This window comes from Columba livia, chromosome 2 (assembly GCF_036013475.1).
Source record: "Columba livia isolate bColLiv1 breed racing homer chromosome 2, bColLiv1.pat.W.v2, whole genome shotgun sequence".
Taxonomy (NCBI): domain Eukaryota; kingdom Metazoa; phylum Chordata; class Aves; order Columbiformes; family Columbidae; genus Columba; species Columba livia.
The window spans coordinates 153,448,633-153,469,334 of record NC_088603.1 but is presented as its reverse complement, the minus strand read 5'-3'; the positions used below and the strand labels follow the sequence as shown (position 1 = coordinate 153,469,334).

The window sequence follows — 20,702 nt, the reverse complement described above, 5'->3', positions numbered from 1 at the left end:
TTGGTGGCTCATTCTGAAACTACTAAATGGATGATTATCTGGTTTTAACAGTGTTGCATCTAAATTCACTGATTTTAGAGGAATCTCTTACAGTCCATGAGAATAAATGGGAGCAGAATTTCACCCACTGCTTCCAATAGCAATCGTGTCTTGGGTAATACTGGACATCACTCATCATCACCAAAACTGCCCTAGAACGTTGTTGTGAACAGATCTCCCTTCCTCACCACTTAACCAGAATACCTGGCAATTTTCTGTTTTAACTGACATTTTCTTCCTTTTGATTTTCTACATTTAAGATACACTTCGGGGTTTTTTTCTCTGTTGTCTCCACAATGCCCTTTGTTTAATTCTCTTCTCCAAGGATGAGCTAAAACTTTACCAAAGGGGCTCCACCTGCCCTACCTCTTGCCATCAAAGGTGATATTTGCCTCATTGCAGTAAGATGAGCTGTCCCTTTAAAAGGGAAAAAAATCCTTTCTGCTCCTCAGTTCCATCATTACTGCCAAAAAGAGACTTCCAATCCTCACCTGACCTGCCACAGAGCCTTTCCACTTTATGTGCTTATGATTGTGTTACCTCTAGTTAGTCCTTGTGAGATTAGGATAACAATTTCACAGGATTTTAAAGCAAGATTATCAAGCCTATCTACTCAAAGTCTTTCACAAAGTGATTATTAAGACCTGCTGATAACCTCCAGTTTTATATAGGATCTGAAGATAATAATCTTCTTAAAGAGAAACCAGGTAAGATGGTATTAACTATTCAATTTCTCAGTGGTTTCATGTGTACTTGGAAGGAAGCTTTTCAACTGTACTCTTAATGTTCTGTGGGAATGTAGCAAAACGATTTTTGCTCAAATTCACATACAATACACCTGAATTTAAAATGTAGTTGTAGCAGTGTAGTCAGGCATATAAGTGTAACACAGACATGTTTTCATATTAACATGGAATATTTCTTTAGACCTGGTGTATCATGGTGTGCTTAAAATGAGAGATGACCTTTAAATGCTGGAACTGAATGAAGGTAAGTAAATTAATACTCAAGGACTTTACTTTCATTAATTATTTCTTTTGTTTCTTAACTTCTGTTTTGCTCTGTTTAGCATGAAGACACAGAAAAGCTATTCAATATCAGATTGTTCTCTGTACAGGAAAAACAAAAAGAATTCAGACTTCCTGATTACCTGCCACATTAAAATTAGTTCAAATGAATCATAACTACTAAACATGTTGGTTTAAGATTCCTGTTAATTCAGAAACACAAAGAGGTATTTAATAAGAAGTATTCATGAGGGTATAAAGGTAATGTGAACTGGATTAAAACCTCCAGTTCAGCAGTTCAGAGAACTCTGAATCAACAGATTGACGTAAAATGAATTCTACTAACATCATTAAGCTTAAAATAAACACAAGAGGAGGATCATCTTATCCAGTAGAGGTGAAGAAGGATTTGTAAATAAAGGCTTGCCCTGCAGCCTGTATCAGACAAATGTTTGGTAGGAAAATATTAATGAGAGTCGCTTTATGGGGTGGTTGTGTGGCACCTTTTCCCTTAGTGCCTGTGTATTGTGCTGTGCTTTGAAATGGAAATTTTTAGTGATGTTGAGCTCAAGTACAATGAGCATTTCATATTTGCAATCTGGACACATATTTTAGTTATCACAGTAGCGTCACTTATGCTGGCTAACAAAAGAGATACAGTTACAAAGTAATAATGACTTGTCTCTGATTGATAGATAAAAATTAGATGTCAGTTAACCAGAGTAACAGAAAAGTGGTGTGTATCATAAGAGTTATTATTACTAATATCTACATTGTTGAGAGATAGGATGTTTCAGGCAGCAATTTTAGGAGTATTTGTCACAGATGGTTTTGAAATTTAATAGGACAGCATTAATGTTTAGAGACGTAATGCTGGGAAAAGATTTTGGAAAACAGCTAAAATCTAACGCTTTTAATTTACATCAGTTTCTACTTATTGATGAGTATGGGCAGTCCTGCCTAGGGTCGATGTTCTTAGTATTGAGGTTTCTTTTCAAGCAGCTTGTACTGGCCAGAGAACACCACAGTGCTAGATCTGACATTCACAGAAAACAAGCCCTCCCATGAATGGAAAATTTTCCATGATTTTATGCCAGTATTACTTAATATTTCTTTGTTAGAAGTAGAACAAGATATGGCCTATTGTGATCCATCTTTCCAGGTTCTATTTGCATGTTATCCCAATCATTAGATGTTTGGCATGATTGAGTCTGTAGCCTGTAATCACACCTCAATTAAATGAGGGGTGTTATGGCCATGCTAATGCCTGCTCTGAATCCCTGCTGCAAATCAGCATCGTATGCGGAGAAAATTGCGTGTGTTGGTTAGTCTGGAGGAGCAGCCCAGCGGGGAGGACAGCAGGGAGCTGCAAATTCAGGTCAGTGAGAAAGCATCTCTCAATGTGCATGGGATGCTTTGTATCTCATTCTCTTTCTGTTTTGTAACTGCTTTTACAGCTCTTTTCTTCCTTCTCTCTCTCTCTCCCCTGAGGTGCTTTGGTAAAACAGCTCCTTCATTTTGTCAATCTTATTGCACCTTCTCTCTCTGTTGGGAACATGCTTTCTCCCTAGCCCCTGTCCCAGCATGCTGGACAAAGTCCTCTGTAAGGTTATTTCCCCTATCTTGCATAATGAACACCTCTAGGCCAGTTTAAATAAATCAGTAACAAAGTTAGATCCCTGACAGGAAATTATCTACAGGCTATCAACACTTCTACATGTGAACCTTTGTAGAACAACTGTGCTTGCACATCAGTCTGTGAAATACTCTTACACCGAATATTTGGTATTAGTCCAAGTGTCATTCACTGGTGACCCAGGAGAGTCCACATTCCTCAAAGCAGCAGGTCCTGGAAACCAAGTCTCCCTGCTTTGGCACAAGCAATGACCAGTGATCTGTAGGGGCACACTGAAAATGAGGTAGGGGCTGCCCTCTTCTTCCACCTCATAGGTCTGGGTCTTTGACTTGCCATGCAACCAAAACCCTCATGAGGGCCAGAAATTTGGGCCCTTTTGCCAGTCTGGGCTGCAGAGTCTCTCCATCTGACCAGCCTTGTGCCACAGGAACAGTCTGGTGGCAGCTCTGCTGTTGGCCATGTTTCATGTTGGTGTCTCGGGTGCACGCAGAGACAGAGCTGTCTGTGCAGCCTGATGACACCCTGTGTGCTAGGAACAGGTCATGAAGAACATGCTCGGGAGGGGTTTGTGGCCCATAAAACGCTGAACTGTCCTCATGAAACACAGCTCATTCTAAAATAGAACTTCCAGAGATAAGGGGGCAGTCACTTCTCATAGTACATGAATAAAAATTCATGACGTTCTATTAAAAATCAGCAAAGCACCCCGCCTCAGTCAAACACAACCCAACAGTTTCCCCTTGACAAGACACTTAATGAACTGGGTCTACCAGCCACTATAGCCTTCCTGCTCCAAAACACGTGTAATTACAAACTTCACCTTGACATGTTCACCCCATTCCACAACCTCAACTGGTCCCAGAGCCTGCTCTCCCCAACAGCCACCTCCCTGTGCCTCTGCAAAGCACCAGTTCTTCATATTCAACACCACTGAGGAGAACCTTTCACTGATTCTTCTCCATTACATTCAGTCAAACCAAAGAGGAAAAAACTAACAACAAAAAAAAAAAGGGAAAATTGAGCAGAATCCAGAGTCATGGATTACTTTTACACTTACTTCAGTGCAGATTACATCACCACTGCTTCCAGAGCATAGGAATGTGAACTGGCTTGGGCTACCATGCTACAGTCTCCACTAACTACAGACTCCACAGATCCATAGGAAAAGCTCCCAGTAAGCTTCATAATACCAGACAGTGAAAGCAGGTGTGGCCTTGCTTAGGTGTCAGGCCCTTTGATTCTCATGCAATTACATTCAGGGTCTGGAGTCTAACTGTTGGTCAGACCCCAAATATTGTTGCAAGGAGAGCCAAGCTTAGGATGTTTGGTGCTAGGCTGGTCTATGGGACTGTGGACTCTGTCCATCCATAATTAGTCCAGCTCCCAGAAAGGTGATGGAGGTTGAAGTCTAGGGGGTGAGATTTGGACGTGGCTTTCTCTCTGCCTCAGCCTTGCTCTTCTGCACATGCTACGCAGAAACCACAGATGAATATAGGCTTGAGGTCAAGTAAAAAAGACTAGGCAGATGGACTAAAAAACTTCTCAGGGTTTTGTTTGAATCAGCAGAGCTGATACTTTAATGCTCTTGACTCGACAGATGAGCAAATTTAGACATTTCAAACACAGTAATGCTTGGTATCATTTCATGATCCCAAGGAAGAATCTCTTCAGAATTGTTAAGTACAAACGAGCTGCTATCAGAATGTGTTAATTATCTAGTGATTTAAATATGAGAAAGATTTTAAACATGATAATGGTTTGGTAATCAAACAGTATTATCTTCAAAATAATGGTTTGCTGTGTACTCACAGGATTAGCTACTCCAAGAGGATATGAGAAAACATTTTTGAACTTTTTTTTTGCTATTTTTCATACATTCCTTCATTTTCTGACAATTACACAGCTATTTGGTATGTTCTGATTTTACAAAAACAGGGGGAAGCATGTAAAGGAGCACGGATTTGCCTTCTTTTTTCTGGCGATGTCTAATTTAATCTTGGAAACTTGGAAAACAGGTCATTGTCTGGAAGGCAGAACACCATTAATCCCTCCCAAGCAGCCAGGCAAGACAGCACAGGAAACAGCTCCAGGACAATAATTACCTATAGAAATACAAGACTAGCTAGGGATGACTAGGCAAGCAACATCTGCAGTCAAAGGAGCTCTCTTGATATCTGGTCTGAAACTGAACATAAGCAAATTTTGTCTTGTTTCAACAGAAAGGTTTCAGGCATCTGATGTGTCAGTGTCCTTTGGGTACAAGTCGTCCTGACAGAGAAGAGGATTGTGTTGATGACCATATCAAGTCCCACCAAAGACACAGTTACATAGAACTGAAGAATCAAGAGTTACATACTAAACTCATGACACACACACACATACATAGAAAATACCAATCGTGTAATTTCTGATTCTCTGTCATTTACATGACCAGTATTTTCTCAGCATCCCAGAGAGCTAATATTTTTCTCATGATCACATCATTCTGGGACAAGGGTTGGACAAAACTGCACAATACCACAAACTTTAACACCACCAAAACAGTATTTCTTTCTCCTAGAGCAGCTTAAACTGCTGGAAGTTGGAGTCCACAATGCAGTGGTTCTGCTGGCACATGCCAGTGAAGATGAGCCTGGGATTTCTGTGTCTCTTTCTCGTTTGCAACACAGGTGAGGACAATGGTTTGGTGCTCCCCAGGGAATAACCCACATGTCTCTTTCCCACTTGTTTCCATAGCCCCATTCCCACATCTGTTTCAGGCTTGTTTCCTTCTTCCTGCATAGGCAAAGCTGATGGGCTGGAGCTCCAGGGCTGGTGACATGTAACAGGGCAGACCAAATAGTGGTAAAGCTCTGCTCTTGGCTCCCATGCCATGTATATGGAGTCAGAAGGGTTTATATAGAAGGAGAGAGAAGGGTTAGAAGAACTCCTGCCACCTAGATTGTCAGTCTGAATTTAGCTCATACTATGTGAGTCTTGTTAATACAGCTGGCTAGCACTGCATGAAGTGTCATTATTTACAGGACTTTTACCATGTTTTCTCTATAGGGAATTTTTCTTTTATATATATGTGTAAAGAGAAAATTTATAAATTCTCATAATAAAGAGAAATGCATCCACAGATTGCCATTTATACAAGTCATAGATTTTGGTACGAATAAGGACAAACATCAGTTTAGGTACAAACAACCAGACCATGCAGTCACATCTCCTCTTCCATTTGCTTCTTCCAGTCTACAGATTTCTTCTTGCTGAAGAGGAAACGAAACGCAGGTTTTCCAGTCCCTGGTGAGAGCTCTGCCCATTAGGTTATAACACAGAGTAGAACATTAGCACCATGGGGATAAAGTCTCCTCATCCCAGCTCCAAGGAGAGGATTCCTCTCTGGGAAGCTCGGATGAATCAAGCTGAAGATTCAGAGGGGTAGGAGAGTTTAGCATTTGCTACCACTGGCTCATCTGGGGAGTCTTACGGATTGCTCTTTGGAGACACTCAGGTCTCCACTGATGAGATAGGGAGCCCAAGAACCAAACTTCTGGACTTCTCTGTGGTGTCTAAATCATTACTCTGCACCTCGTCCTTATCAGTCACCAAGGAAAACCCAGGAATGAAGTCTCATCTCCTGAGCCCAGCTCCAACTCATTCCTCCCGTGGCACAGTCCTTGAGAAGAGAACTCAAGTGAATGACTGCTCTGGGTAACAAACATGCACACAGCCTATGAAGATTTGTGTAGATTTGTCCTTATTATACCATGTACTTTGCAGTCAGTCTTGCGTGCAAGCCTATTGCAGGCCTCTACAACAGTTTGCTACTATTTTATTTTCTTTTGATTCTTGAGTTAAGGGGTAAGCTCTGATATTTAATCTGTTTTCTTTCCTTAGCTGCCAGCTAAAGACCTGGCAAGTCCTTTAGGACATCCTTATCCTTAGGTGCTTGATCAGCTGCTGTCATGAATACTCAGTGGTCTGCTTAGCAGTGCTGATGTCCATTGGTTTCTGAGATAAAAAGAATGACAGCAGCAAAGTAACCCGGGTGGCGAGCTCAACAGAGAGCTGTTTGGTAGCTCAGCAGCGAAAACTGTTTCTCAGTCTCTTTCTTCGCTTCGCAGCTTCATGCATAAGAAGAGAAAATAAGAAAGAGAAGCAAGTGGCAGTGCTGGCTACAGCAGGTAACAAGAAACATGTTAGGAGACCCTGTGTGAGTCTGTCAATGGAAGTGGGAGGTGTTGTGCTGGACACAGAGGTGGTGGCAGACGGGACCTTCTCCTGCAGACCCTTTGAGCCCCAACCCACCACCTGCTGCAAGGGTTCCTCGCTCAGCACAGGGCTTACCCAGGTCCCTGGATGGGTAGTTTAACCTCCATCCTTCCAGGAAGCTAAAATGTGGTTTTCTCTTTTTCAGTTCTCTACTTCACAAATCTTCATTCCCTTTTGTCTTCCCTTTCGTACGCTGTGGTCAAGTCCTGCTTCCAGACCTGGGGTATAGCTTGGTTTTGAATTGGTTAAAAATCATTCTGATGTCACTGGAAAACTGTATTTCTCCCCAAATTCAATTTCATTCTCGTCTTGGTTTTCTGTGCTTCTTTTTTTGTCCTGCTCTGTTTTTTCTCTCTCTGTCATACACATACAGACCTTTCTCCTGACACACACAGAGATACCACACAGCTCTGCTTCTGCATGACTTTGTGGGAGGGAAGCAATACAAAATATTTGGAAATTTTGACTTGGCAAAAACCAAATAAGCAATGTCATCAGAAAGAAAATACATTAAAATAAAAAGTGCGATCGAGCTGCAGTGAGTTTACTCTGTCATAGCGGTATAGCCATAAAGATAGCTGAAAAAAAAATCCTCTGTTTTCATCCTAATTCTATGTATTATTGGGGAAGGGGGAATATTACACAAGTACTTTCTCCTCCGTGATCTGCAAAGTGAGATTTGCTGCAATTTTGTCAGTAAATGCACATTGCGTAGCACGAGAGGGCACCAAGACGTCAGGGCTGGCTGCAGCTCCCTGGCAGCCTTGCTCAAGGGAAAGGATGACATAGAGCCCAATCTAAATTTTGGGCTACCATTGCATTGCTCACTTTATCTTGTTATTTTCCAGACTCCTCTCTGCACTCTTGGAATATTTATTTTCTAACCACAGGTTTATCAGTGCACCCCAATACGTAATCTGTTCATTTTGTTTTCCCCCTTCTGGAAGCTTTTTGCCATGTATAAGCAGGGGATTTATGGCCATTTCCTTGCAGCCAGCTGCTCAGAACCCCTCTCTTTTTCAGAACTGCCTGCAAAGTCTGTGGATCTGTCTGCTATCAACCTGACAGAGCTGGTGAACAGTATGCTGAACACTGTGCTCAGAGGTAATGTAACAAGGCCTGGCAGGTCACACAGGCCGTCAGCCCAGTGGTCAGCGATATAAAGGACTAACAATGTTAGGAGAAGCCATAAATGCATGATGTCTGCTGTCTGCCTCCAGAATTTATTCTAGGAGCAAGATACCCTTGTGCCTTTATAATACAGATAGTTGTCTGCCCCAAATAATTTAGAAATTAGTGTGTGTTTATATATAGACACAACCTAATTGCTTATGAGATGCCTTTAGAGAGCACTTTATGATCCAGTGTAGGTTTGAATTAAAAAAAAAAAAAAAAAAAAAAAAATACAAATGATCCTTCCCTCAGAGGAAATGAGAAAGAATTGAGGCTTGGGCAGCTGTATAGTAAGAGCACTTCAGGTCTCTTTTAGAAATTAAATGAGCAGAGTCAAAACATGCTGTTCTGATAATTTGTTCCAACCACTAATAGCATGGGCACATGTTTCTGCAGGTACCAAAAAACTCTTCTCTTTGCTGAGCGTCACATCTTACAGCTCATTTGCTTTCCACAAAGTGTCAGTCACCATTTATAACAGTGAGTGTCTCGGTGCTTTGCTCCAGGCAGGAGCATTTTCTTTCACACAGCCTGTGCATCAAGATACTGATTTTTCTCCATCTCTCCTTGCAGTTTCTAATGTGAAAAATGTTGACCCTGACAAGTTCCCTATGCACTGCTACTGTTTGAACAACGTGACAAATGATTTGACAGGTGGGTACACAAAAGAGGTTGGTCAATTGCATGTGCTTAAGATGAATTATTTCCCCTGGAGCTGCAAGCTGTAGCCTGGTTTCTGCAGAGTCCATTCTTCAGAGCAGCATTGCCACGTGGAGGTCAACAGCCATTACTCACCATGAGTGGCTGCTCTGAACCTTGGGGGAGACTTGAAGAACTCAGTCTTAGGCAGCTGCACCAGGGTGGCCAGTAGGGGATGGAACCATCAGTCAAGTGAACAACGTGGTTTGCTCAGAAAAAAGACCTTCCTTTCCTCCTCAGAGTACAAAGAGCAGTGTGGGAGAGACAACCTAGCAATGGTACATTACTTTGGCCACTTTCACTCTCCTATGATAACACATGGGAGATGAACAAATGGCTTCTCTGTACCAATAGACTCTCGTAACTTCAACGAGGTCAACATGAGTGAAAAGAAGGATTAACATCTTCGCAGAGCTGTAAAATGCTGTTGGGCAAATCCTTCACATATAATGGGCTGGATTAGATGATCTCCAGAGGTCCCTTCCAACCTCAATCATTCTGTGATTCTCTAATCCTTATTCACATCCTTGATCTCACAGTATTTAATATTCAAGGATGGACCCGAACACTCAGGTTCTATGGCTGGTTAACATAAGATATCAAGAGTAGCTCAGCAGCTTCAGAATCAGAACCCATACCTTCTAAGCTCTGGTGATGACCACACACGTGAACCACAATGGCTTTCATGTTTTTTTTCTGGACCCACACACCTCGCAAGCTTTATTGCATGATGACCCAGTATGCCTTGGAGGATAATGGAGCAACTTTAATTCTTCTGCCTCAAGTCCAGAAGATCTTGGTGATTAGACCATCCTCACAAGTAGCTGAAATTGAAGGCCCAACACAAGGAGCTTGTCTGTTGTTCCTAAGTGAGAACGGTGGCCTGATACTGCTAGAACCTGTTATGAAAAAGTCTTAACACTACCACCACTAGCCATTTTTGAGCTGACAACACCATATTAGTCTGTCTGAAGCAGAGCTCAGAGGAGGCAGTCAGATACCTCCTGGAAGGTCCTATATGGCAGATAGATAGTCTGCTTAAGCACAGAAAGAGAACCAAAGCTTGCAGGCTTTGCCTGCACTAAGTAGTATGTTACTTTAAATTGTTCTCTTGAACAGATAAATTCCATTTAAGTTTACTTTCAGGTGCATCGTTGTTGCTTTGGATATCACCTTTGAAATATACTTCTGCAGAGTATTTCAGTAGCTTCTTATGTCCACTCCCATTGAGGAAAACTTTTAAACTTCTATATATTTTAAGCATTGTCACATAAAAGCTTATATTCAAAATATGATGACATATAAAATGATTTTTTTCTCAGATGGTGGAATATGTGTTTTCAGTCATAAACTTGTCTATTTTCTTGTCTAGATTTTACAGCTTTACTTGTCGATATTATTGGAAACTCCACAAGTTATCTCACCGAAATTTTCAAATCCACTTCTATTCTCTCAGGTTTGCATTTCCCCTTAAAATTTTTCATTGTTTTATTTGTCTGATTTACTCCTGGCATGGAAACAAGCATAGAAATGAGTACAAAAGCCTATTGCTCTTACTCAGCAGCATTTTTCTTGCAAAGGATGGTCTGCAGTTGTAAACAAAGTCTCTTTAGAGAAACAAGATACATATACAGCGTGTATATATGTAATAGAGAGACATACATGTTGCTATGAGCAGTTATGTTTTCTTTGAAAGTCTGGTGAATCATTAATAAATACTGGTATTTTAGGAAAATATGATCCCCAAAGAACATGTACTGTATTGTCTGAGTATTTTTTTCCATGTGAAAATGCTTGTAATTTAGAATTTTAATTAGGTGGAAGCCTTTCGCCTGGAAACATTAGCATTTGTATTTGGTGCTGGTTCAAGATTTTTGTCAACAATGAGATCAGAAGGAAAATTCTCGGCCAGCTGTAGCAGCCACATAGCATTTTGTGTTTGTGTTTTCAACTGTTTAAGATAATATCGTATAATGAAAACTGGTTACAATGATCTGGTTTACATTTTTTTTTGCTTTTCAGTGCGTCAGAGCAATGATTCAGATTGTATCTACATCTGTGTGATGACAGGACAGACAGGTAAATGTTGAAACCATTCTGTCCCAAAATACTGCCCTATTTATTCTCATGATGATTTATAACAGAAACAAGCCTTTATTGATATTTGCAAGCATTTCTATTTGCAGGGCGAAATCTGTCTGACTTTTGGGAAATAATGGAGAAGTCTCCTGTTATTAATTACACATTTTCTAGTAACACATCTGACCTGGGTAAGTACATCCAGGAGAATAAAAGGAAACAGCAACAACAATGAAAACCACCTTCAGGTAGCACTTGCAATGAAAACTCCATCTTAATAACATAAAAATATTTTAAAATGTATTTTTTATTTTTTGTTATTGCTTATATATTTATATATTATGATATATTTTATTACCATTAAAATATAACAATGTTACATAGTTATAAGTGTAAGATAATATTTATATTATAAGTAAAATTTACAAACTTTTAAGTTATTAGCTACAAGGTCTTGTAGTGGAGGAATGACTAAAACCTCCTTGGATGAGAGCTTTTACAGAATTCAACACTGGACTGAGGAGGCTCCCTGATGGTTTTAATGTAAACAGGTACCTCCCTTAAATCTCAGCACAAATTATCTCCTACCTTTACATTAGTCACCTTTAGGAAGGAGTTGAATAAATTCAGCCAGTGTGCTGAGTGGCTACTGCACCCAGAACTAGTTTGCCAGGTTGAGACTGAGGGGTGACCTCATTAATGTTTACAGATATATAAAGGGTGAGTGTCAGGAGGATGGAGCCAGGCTCTTCTCAGTGACAACCAATGATAGGACAAGGGGTATTGGGTTCAAACTGGAACACAAGAGGTTCCACTTAAATTTGAGAAGAAACTTCTCAGTGAGGGTGACAGTCACTGGAACAGGCTGCCCAGGGGGGTTGTGGAGTCTCCTACTCTGGAGACATTCAAAACCCACCTGGACACGTTCCTGTGTAACCTCATCTGGGTGTTCCTGCTCCGGTAGGGGGATTGGACTGGATGAGCTTTCGAGGTCCCTTCCAATCCCTGACATTCTGTGATTCTGTGTGATTCTGTGAGTTGCAATTCAGATACTCAATTCTTATTGTTTTCCATGACTATTTCTCATTTCCAATGTTTGATTAAAACAAGAAGACAGTGAAATCAGCGGCAAGTTTACCTGTGCTGAAAGCTGTAGGATGCTTGTCCCTTTTTTAAAAAAAACCCAAAACACTAACATTTAAAGAATCTGCCAGAAATGACTCTAGTTAAAAAAAGACATCTGTTTCAATTATACCAGAACCTGATTTATTTCCTTTTTATCACACAATATGCAATGGATAGTCAGCATACTAACCTCATCTTCTCATACTTCAAAGATCTAGACTCGATTATTTCAAGTTTCACAAAATTACAAGAGGACCCCAATAAAACAGTGGATCCATCAGCAGAACATGTGTGGACATTGAAAAGTGAGCAAGTATTGCCAGACATAAATTTATATTCTCCTTGATTAATATCTGCACAAACGTTTATGTATGTTTATTGCACTGCACTGTAATGTTGAACTACGGTTAGAGAGTAAGATAAAAGTTTGTCCTAAACAGCAGAAGATCAGTTAAGTAATGCACAGAATAACTGCAGGATAGGAAAATTTTTGTAAAAAGACCTCTTTTTTTAACATTTTATAAGAAAAAAACAAGTTTACTAAGTAGGTAGAGAGTAAAAACAAACAAACAAACAAACAAAAAAAGAGCTTGTTTTTTTAAACCAAGAAAAAGATTGTTCAGATTGTTTCCTCCCCTTTCTTATTGTAAATTTTTCGTTTTCTTTTCTCTGACTTCAGATGATGTTTAGTTGCAAGTACCTTAACATTCCATTAGCTTCAGTGCATTTAGCTTTGCCACAAGGCTACAAAATAGAAATGTGCTAGTGTGCCTCATTTTTGAAAACAGAAAAACCATCTTCACACTTGCTTCCATGTATTATACTTGGAGCAAAGAGAAATACAGAATTTTACCTTGTACATTCTCATCACTACAGCTGCATCTGTCTGCAACAAAACTTCGGTATTTCCCCTAGTCAGTCTGCTGTCTTTTATTAAGCTCTTTTATTTTGCTCAACTGCATACCAACCTTTGTTACCTCATCCAGCCCCAAGTGTCATTCCTGACACAAAATGTCATCAGTTCTCAAATTCCAGTATCTGCCCTCCAGTACCTGCCTCCTCCCCTTCAGACAGACAAGCGCTTTCATCTCTTTTCTCTGTAATGAAGCACTTTAGAATTAATTTATGTGAAGGGAAAAAAAAAAAAAAAAAGGAAGAAACCCAACACTTTGAAGGAACATTTGACAGTTTCTTTTTCTCTTTATGAAAACTTGCACATTGAAATGTTCTCAATTAAAATTTCACACTTTATTGTCACTCCCCATGTTTTTCTGGAAAGAAAAAAAACCCACAAACATAATTTTTAAAATTAAATGGAAAGGTGGCCACTCACCTGCCAGGAGAGGCATTTGAGGAGCAGAAGAGATTTTCTGGGTGCATTTTAGATATTATTGATACATATTATATAGATATTTAGATTATTGTTGTCCCCCCGTGTGTTACACTTGCTACTGCCATGGAGCACTGGTATCCATAGTGTGTTGCTGGTGCCCTCTCTCTGTCTCTTCTGCTTCTCCAGCTACCAGGATCCCTCTTGCCCAGAAAGGGAAGGAAAACCCCATCACGAGGTTCCCACCATGGCCAAAGACAGTTGGAGCAAAAGGATCGGCGTTGCCACCACCGCATGTGAATGCTCCCAGACCACGAGGGACAGCTGGGCACCCTTCGACTGCTGGAGGCACCTCAATCCCATCACCAGCCCCACAGCCCAGCCCCAGTGAGTACGGTGGGGAGAAGTGACCCCTGTTTTACCTCACTAGTGGTGGGGTTTGGCCAAGAGCTGAAACCACATCTCTGATGTTGAGGTTGGGAGGCCCTTCAAGGACACCCACTCTGGGTCACAAGTGTTTTGTTGTAGACGTGATAAAATTGGTTATAGTGTCCATCTGTAGTTTAGAATTATAGAATCATTTTGGTTGGAAGAGACCCTTAAGATCACCATGTCCAACCATAACCTAATCTAGCACTAAGACATGTCCCTAAGAGCCTCATCTATACATCTTTTAAACACGTCCAGGGATGTACCCACAGTTTCTTACTCTTTGGGGAAAAACTTGCTTCTAATAGACACTTCTGCCACTCAGGTATTCCCTCACATTTTTCTCCAAATTTGGTGAGCAGACCTGTGGGTAAGCAATAGAGATCTTATATATACCTTCTTTCAATCCTTCCTTTCCCAAGCCCTTAAACTTTTCAAGATCTAGCAAAGCACAGATTTTGTGTTTGCCTTTTCATCTTGACATTTTTATATGCCACTGGAAGTACGGGGTGAGGGACTCTGGCTGTTGAGCTGTCTCACATATGGCAGTTCTCAGTGGGCAGATAAATAACAAATATCCTGAATGACACAAAACATACGCCTTTCTGTCCCTCTAGCTGATGTGTATGAATTTTGGATGCAGACACTGTCTCCTCCAGAAACCATCAAACTGATGCAAACAGAGCCAGGTGAGACTGATCTGGGATAACAACCATGTCAGTTGGAACATTTATGAAATAGAAAATAATATATATATAAATACGTGACTGTGAATATATTTATTCATCAATGTTTACGTGTTTATCAGTAGTCTGTGACTCTAGCCTTTTTTTTTTTTATTTGTTATTCTTTCAATCAACCTTTTTTTTTTAATAAGATGTCAAGGAAGTTTTATTCTTTTCCCTCCTTCAGATTTGCCTTCAGTACAGTCTACACCACCTTACAGGCCTGGTGTGACACTGAAACTTTACTCAGCTACCAGTAAGTAGTGGCACCTCATGCAGCAAAAATAGTAGTATGTTTGAAAGTATATCAACATGCAGATATTACCATACAGAAACAAAATGTATCTTTAAATTACGTGATATCTTCTGTATGTGAAATGCCAAAATGTAGAATGGACTGTGATCATAGTTGTTTGCAACTCATTCACAATCACACATTCAAAATATAAATTATACTGCGGTGATGAAATTAATATGTGGATTTGTTATTGGAGAACCTTAAAATTTATTTATGCCAAAAGAAAACATCGTGCTTTAAATCTCCCTGTTGGTACAAATAAAATTTTTAAGTTAGTCCATACTACATGAAACCTCCAAAACTGCCCAGAATTTACAATACTGCAAACTTCATCCTCAGCTAAAGAAGGATCATTATCAACTAGATCTTCAGGAAAGCTCATTTCTTCCTTTTAAGCACCCAGATAAAGAGGTAGAAATTAAGAGTTAATATAAGATTATGTGCCACTTCACTTAAAAGTATCATATGCTCATGTTGGCAATAAAATTATATTTACGTATAAGTGTTTAGTAAGGGATTACATGCTTTGAAAAACTGGACCCAATTCGATGCCAGGAGAGGAGTCTGAACTCTGGGGGAGTCCAGCACCTACTCTGGATGCTGAGCATGTGTGTGTGTCTGAGTCCAGGCTCCCTACACTCCCATGTGCAGAGTGGGAGAATTGCTCAGTGGTACAATGGGAATAAATCTCAGCCACACATTCCAGTCTTGAGGATGGAAGATGACTTAGTTCAGTTCCAGATACCATCATCACAGATACCGTTATCCTCCCTGTTAACCTGGTAGCAAAGGAAATAAATTTGAGGGATATGCTGCTGTATACGTTCCAGCTTTGATACTCAAATGGAAAGCACATCAGTATTATTATGACTTCATATTGCTGTTATATATGAAGGGAAAATCCAGACTGCCTGTCCTGAGATCCAGATAAAACCTATGTGACTATATTCCAGTCCAGGATTGTGATTATCTGCTCTTTAGTGTAGCATAATCTCCCCTCCCCTCCCCTCCCCTCCCCTCCCCTCCCCTCCCCTCCCCTCCCCTCCCCTCCCCTCCCCTCCCCTCCCCTCCCCTCCCCTCCCCTCCCCTCCCCTCCCCTCCCTTTCCCTCTCTTTCTCCTTTCTCCTTTTTTTTTTCCTCCCATATTATTAGAAAAGAAAGCCTTTGAGAGCATACAGCTCAGTGGGGCATCCATTTTCAGAAGTTAATAATGTCATCATCAGAGTTAGAAATACTGACAATGAAAAGCAAAGTTTGACAACAGCATCAAGTGATCATACAAACACAAGTCTTGCAGAAAAGCAATGTCAGGGAAGAGGTGGAGGAAGATATTGCCTGGGAGGCCAGAGAATGCCATGTCTCTATGGAGACATGGTTGCAAGGAGAAGATCTGCTGGTGCTGAGTCAAGGAGCAGTTCTTGATATAGGAGGCTTTTCAAATCATGGAGGTAGGAAGTCAAATATCTTTTTTTTTTATTTTTCTCTCATTTTACTTCTGTTTAAAGAGCCCAAAATACCAGAGTCCTCATCTTACCCCCCATCACAAACACTGGTTGCGTGATGAAATTGAACCAATACCATATCACATTAATATAGTTTGACTACTTGACAATCTTGGTGATACAAAAATAAGAATTCAAGATGAACTAGGTCTTCTTATCTTGATTTGGAGCAAAGAAACATTCTATGGTAATTCTTGTTCATCAAAAATTCTGCACAAACCTGAAGTCCTCTGCATGTCTTGTTTGCTTTGGGTGAGTTTGACTTGAGGATTAAATAACAGCCAGTAAATGGTAAGTTGCTGGAGTGTGTGACTGGACGTGTAGTGTGCACAGGCCAGAGTTTGTTCATGTGCCAATTGCTGTCTGATGAGCAACACTATAGAGCCTGGAGAACCTAGGACTGGGAACCATCCTGTTTTGAAAAGGATGAAAAACATGGATTTCAATGATATCAGGGAATGGAAAGTCACTAAAAGCCTCTGTATCAGAAACCATGAAGCTGTCCACCTGCATATATCAAGCATGTGTTTGGGGAAATAAATAAAAGAAATAAAAGAAATAGTGGGCTCACAAAGCAATGAAGGACACCCACAAATCTTTGAAGACAGAGACATTATTCCAAGAACCACAAAAGTGGATGCCAACTGATAAAATATACAAGTGTGCATGTTAGAGCCTGCAGGAAGGGATATTGTAGCTCTGAATTATTCACAGTAGCTGTAACATTGCTTTTCACTGGCAGCAAAATTTAAGCTCAGTGTCAGAGAGATGTGATATTGAGTTAATAATGGAAAGGGTTGTTTACGGCAGCAAGAACTGGTCCCTTATCTACCCGTGACAGTAATGTAGTAATTTCAAACAGACAAGAGCAAAGCTCTGCATAGGGAGCTGTGATTCCTGCCTTTTCTGGCCTGTTTTGACTGACTGTTTCGTAGGAAAAAAAAATTCTCAGACAAGATAGTTCTCAAATAAATTTCTGCTTTTAATTCCTTTTTGAATGTCAATCCAAATCTGTAGGAACTTATGAACTGAATGAAAAAAAACCCCACACTTCACAGTAGAAATTTATTACAGAAGAGATACAAAGTAAAATTAAATAGAACATTAATCAAAAGAGAACTTTAGCATTAAATAAATGCAGTAATATGTAAATGCCACATTAATTTAAAATTGATCGTCAAAAACGAAAACCAAAATAATTTGTTTAACCTTCAGCCTTTTAATTTGACTTCTCTTTCCCACATAGAGGATTCCAAATTTAAAATTCAGTAATTCCATTTACATCTAGATAAAGCTGAATTTCTGCTGGCAAAACTCACAGTTTGAGGGAAGCATTTAACACCTGTTAGGCAGGATAACGAGGACCCACTTTAGTGGAGACTGAGATTCATTGGAGGGTGGACTTTAGCAAGTTTTAGTTATTCACAGTAAATCCAGCATCCCCTTTCATGGACAACTTTTATTAAAACTTCATTGTCATATGTTTTGATGTCTGGTTATTAACATGAAGACTGTTTATTAAAGCAAGAAATCATTCATTTTTAATTGCCAACAAGTGGAAAAAAAAAATCAAGGTGTGTTAAAGGCAAGTGACAGGATGAGGATAAAGGGCCTCAAGTTGCACCAGGGGAGATTCAGATTGAATAACAGGAAAAAATTCTTCACGGAAAGGGTTGTCAGGCATTGGAACAGGCTGCCCAGGGCAGTGGTGGAGTCAGTATCCCTGGAGGTGTTTAAAAGGAGTTTAGATGAGGTTCTTCGGGACATAGTTTAATGCCAGAGTTCAGTTATGGTTGGACTCAATGATCCTGTGTGTCTTTTCCAACCAGAATGATCCTATGAAAAGTTGTTAAGTGGACCAAGCCTATCGACTTTTATGCAAACCTGCTAAGATTAAGAGAAATGGGTCTTCCTCTTGCCCATCCCTAACCAGTTATGCCTCGTATTTACGTAGGGCTTTTGACACAACTGGTTTTAAGAGGGGTCTGTGAGTCTGGGAGCTGCGAGTGTCTGCCCATTCCTCCTCCATGACTCCTGCTACCTTGGGCAAGTGCTGTCAGAAGAGAAATACTTTCATAGCGATCTCTCTCAGGTTGGCAGTGCTTTTATTTTCCTCCTGCCCACGAATGCCATTCTATATTAAACTTCTTGTCAGCACTAGGCGGGCTCCAGCTTGTTTCAGCAGGACTTAATTAGTCCAAATTTAACCTCTGCAACCTCTCCTATCGCATAACATAAGCTGGCCCAAAACTATGAAGCACGTGAGATGTATGAACCTGGAAATTCAATTACGCTGTTTAAGGCGATTATACTCTGCAGGGAAGGCAGTTTATTTCCACATGGCCGAAGCCTGTTACCAGTTACACAAATGGAAAAGCCAGGCGACAGTCACACTGCAGCCGCTTTTGCTCTTCACATTTGGGCCTTTCCACCCCAACAGGTGCCTGTGAAGGGACCACCTGCATCATGCAAAATGTGCCCTCTCACATTGAGGCCCTTGGATGGACAGAGAGAAAGCCATAACCTGTTCATAAATCATCTTTGTTTTGTTAATAAGGTTAAAAAAAAGAGAGAGCAGTGGGAGTCTGGTTTTTAGCTCAGTCATATTTAATCTAGGATGCAGATGCAGATAGTGGGTGTAGGAAAGCATGCAGAACTGGAAGTGACTTTTGCATTAAAGTAGCATATGCATAAAGAAAAGATCAAATATAATAAAGGCACAGCACTGTCCTTTGTCTTGCTGCTTTGCACTGTGGAAAATCAATGCTAGAGTGGTAACTAATCTTCCACCTGAAGAGGTAACAATACATAAATTACATTTTTAGAGTCATTCCCTACATTTGTGATAAATAAAAGCAATATGGGTTTAAGGAACTAACCAGTGATGATAAATAATAATAAATTTAACAGAATATTTGCCCTTTCACTGAACAAACTGCCGGGCTGTGTGTTGTTTTCTTTTCAATTTTCTGCCTCATGCAAATTTCATTTATGATACCTACACGAGCTTATTAATCTGCATGTTTCTCATAGCCCAGATAAGGCATTGTAAGAAATTTAATGGGGCAAGTTTTTGAACTAGTTCAGAGTTGTATTTTTTTTCCTAGGGTGTCCACAGGTGATCCTCAAAGAGTCCCGTGTGACCTCACCTCCCGTCACCCTTATGATGCAAAAGATCAATCCTTGTGTGATGGAGCTGTGCAGGTTTTTCCAGCTGTGCCTCTGTGTTGGTCAAAGAAGATATTCCAGAAAGGAAGCCATGAGGTAAAATCCAGCACAAGTTTTTTTTTTCTCTCTCTCTGCTTAAAATACTCCATAGGGCTTTTTCAAATGACAATTTTCAATCACCAGCACTTATTTTTGAGTCTATGACTAATGACAGACCCAAATGGGTCCCCAGGGCAAAGATCAACACCTGACCTGGCTTCCAGTATTCAAACTCAAATTAATTTTTCCAAATATCTAATGACATAAGTGAGATCATCATCTAGGTTTTTATTTCTGTGTTCAATATTAGCTATATGATATGCACATAGATATGCTTATGAAAGACAACAAGCTACTACTCTCCTAACTTTAACTACATCTTTAGGTACTGTGTTGAATACTATTCCTGGTTCTTGAAAAATGCAAGTTATGTCTGTGAAAGGGTCAAAAGAGTTGCTTACTCCCACAGTAAGTATATTTTCTCTATTTCTACATACCTTATTATGAAACTATAAGAAGAGATTTTACTTCCCCACAGAGTATGTGTTGCCTTTTGTCAGATAGCTATTTCATCTGATACGGATTTTTTAAGGGATTTAAAAAAACTTACTTAACCTTCATTTATATTTGTCTCATAAAACCTTTTCTAACTGAAGTTTTCTTGTGTTCTTGCAGCATTAAAACAAAAATGCCTTAAAAACATCTGTACAGCCATCTAGATCACTGAAGAATTTTACTGTAAATTAGAAGACTGGTGGCAGTTTTAGTTGACTCATTTTTCAGTGTAAAGATGAGGATACAATGTGTTCTTTGCAAATATTTGTAACAAGACAAGCTATTAACCAGATGTTAACCTAGAAATGTGTCTTCCTCCATGGCATTTTAAAAATGTGTAAAAACAGATGCATTTTATACAAGTGGTGAAACTGCAATAAAAGTATTGAAAGGCTTTAAAATTGTATTATATAAAGGATATTTATATGATTGGCTAGTGAATGCAAATATCGTATTCTAGTTTGATTTAAAATTAAATAATTGAAATGAACAAACACAAAATAATTTAAAACTAACCTGAAATAATGCAAACAAGAGGGTTTTTTTAGCTGCTCTTAGGCACAGGGGGGATTATCCACTATTCCAATTAAGAGTCTCTCATTACTTTGGCAATTCATCTAGTGCAGAGGTCAACCAAGGAA

General features: G+C 39.8%; 1 protein-coding gene across 5 annotated transcripts; it reads left to right on the top strand.

Moving 5' to 3' along the window:
- Positions 1-489: 489 nt before the first annotated feature.
- On the top strand, positions 490-20,462 carry HHLA1 (HHLA1 neighbor of OC90). 5 transcript variants are annotated; one of them, XM_065054433.1, is made up of 18 exons: positions 490-746; positions 967-1,029; positions 2,341-2,424; positions 5,248-5,351; positions 6,792-6,851; positions 7,963-8,043; positions 8,509-8,592; positions 8,686-8,766; positions 10,184-10,267; positions 10,834-10,890; positions 10,998-11,081; positions 12,228-12,320; positions 13,535-13,732; positions 14,392-14,463; positions 14,687-14,755; positions 19,407-19,563; positions 19,892-19,974; positions 20,182-20,462. In XM_065054433.1, the coding sequence occupies exons 4-18, from the start codon at positions 5,276-5,278 to the stop codon at positions 20,223-20,225; spliced, it is 1,323 nt and encodes a 440-aa protein (XP_064910505.1). In that variant the 5' UTR covers positions 490-746; positions 967-1,029; positions 2,341-2,424; positions 5,248-5,275; the 3' UTR covers positions 20,226-20,462. The 5 variants fall into 5 exon arrangements, with proteins under 5 accessions (XP_064910505.1, XP_064910502.1, XP_064910507.1 ...); XM_065054430.1 differs by having other exon boundaries at positions 5,243-5,351; XM_065054435.1 differs by lacking the exon at positions 14,687-14,755.
- The last annotated feature ends 240 nt before the right edge of the window (positions 20,463-20,702 follow it).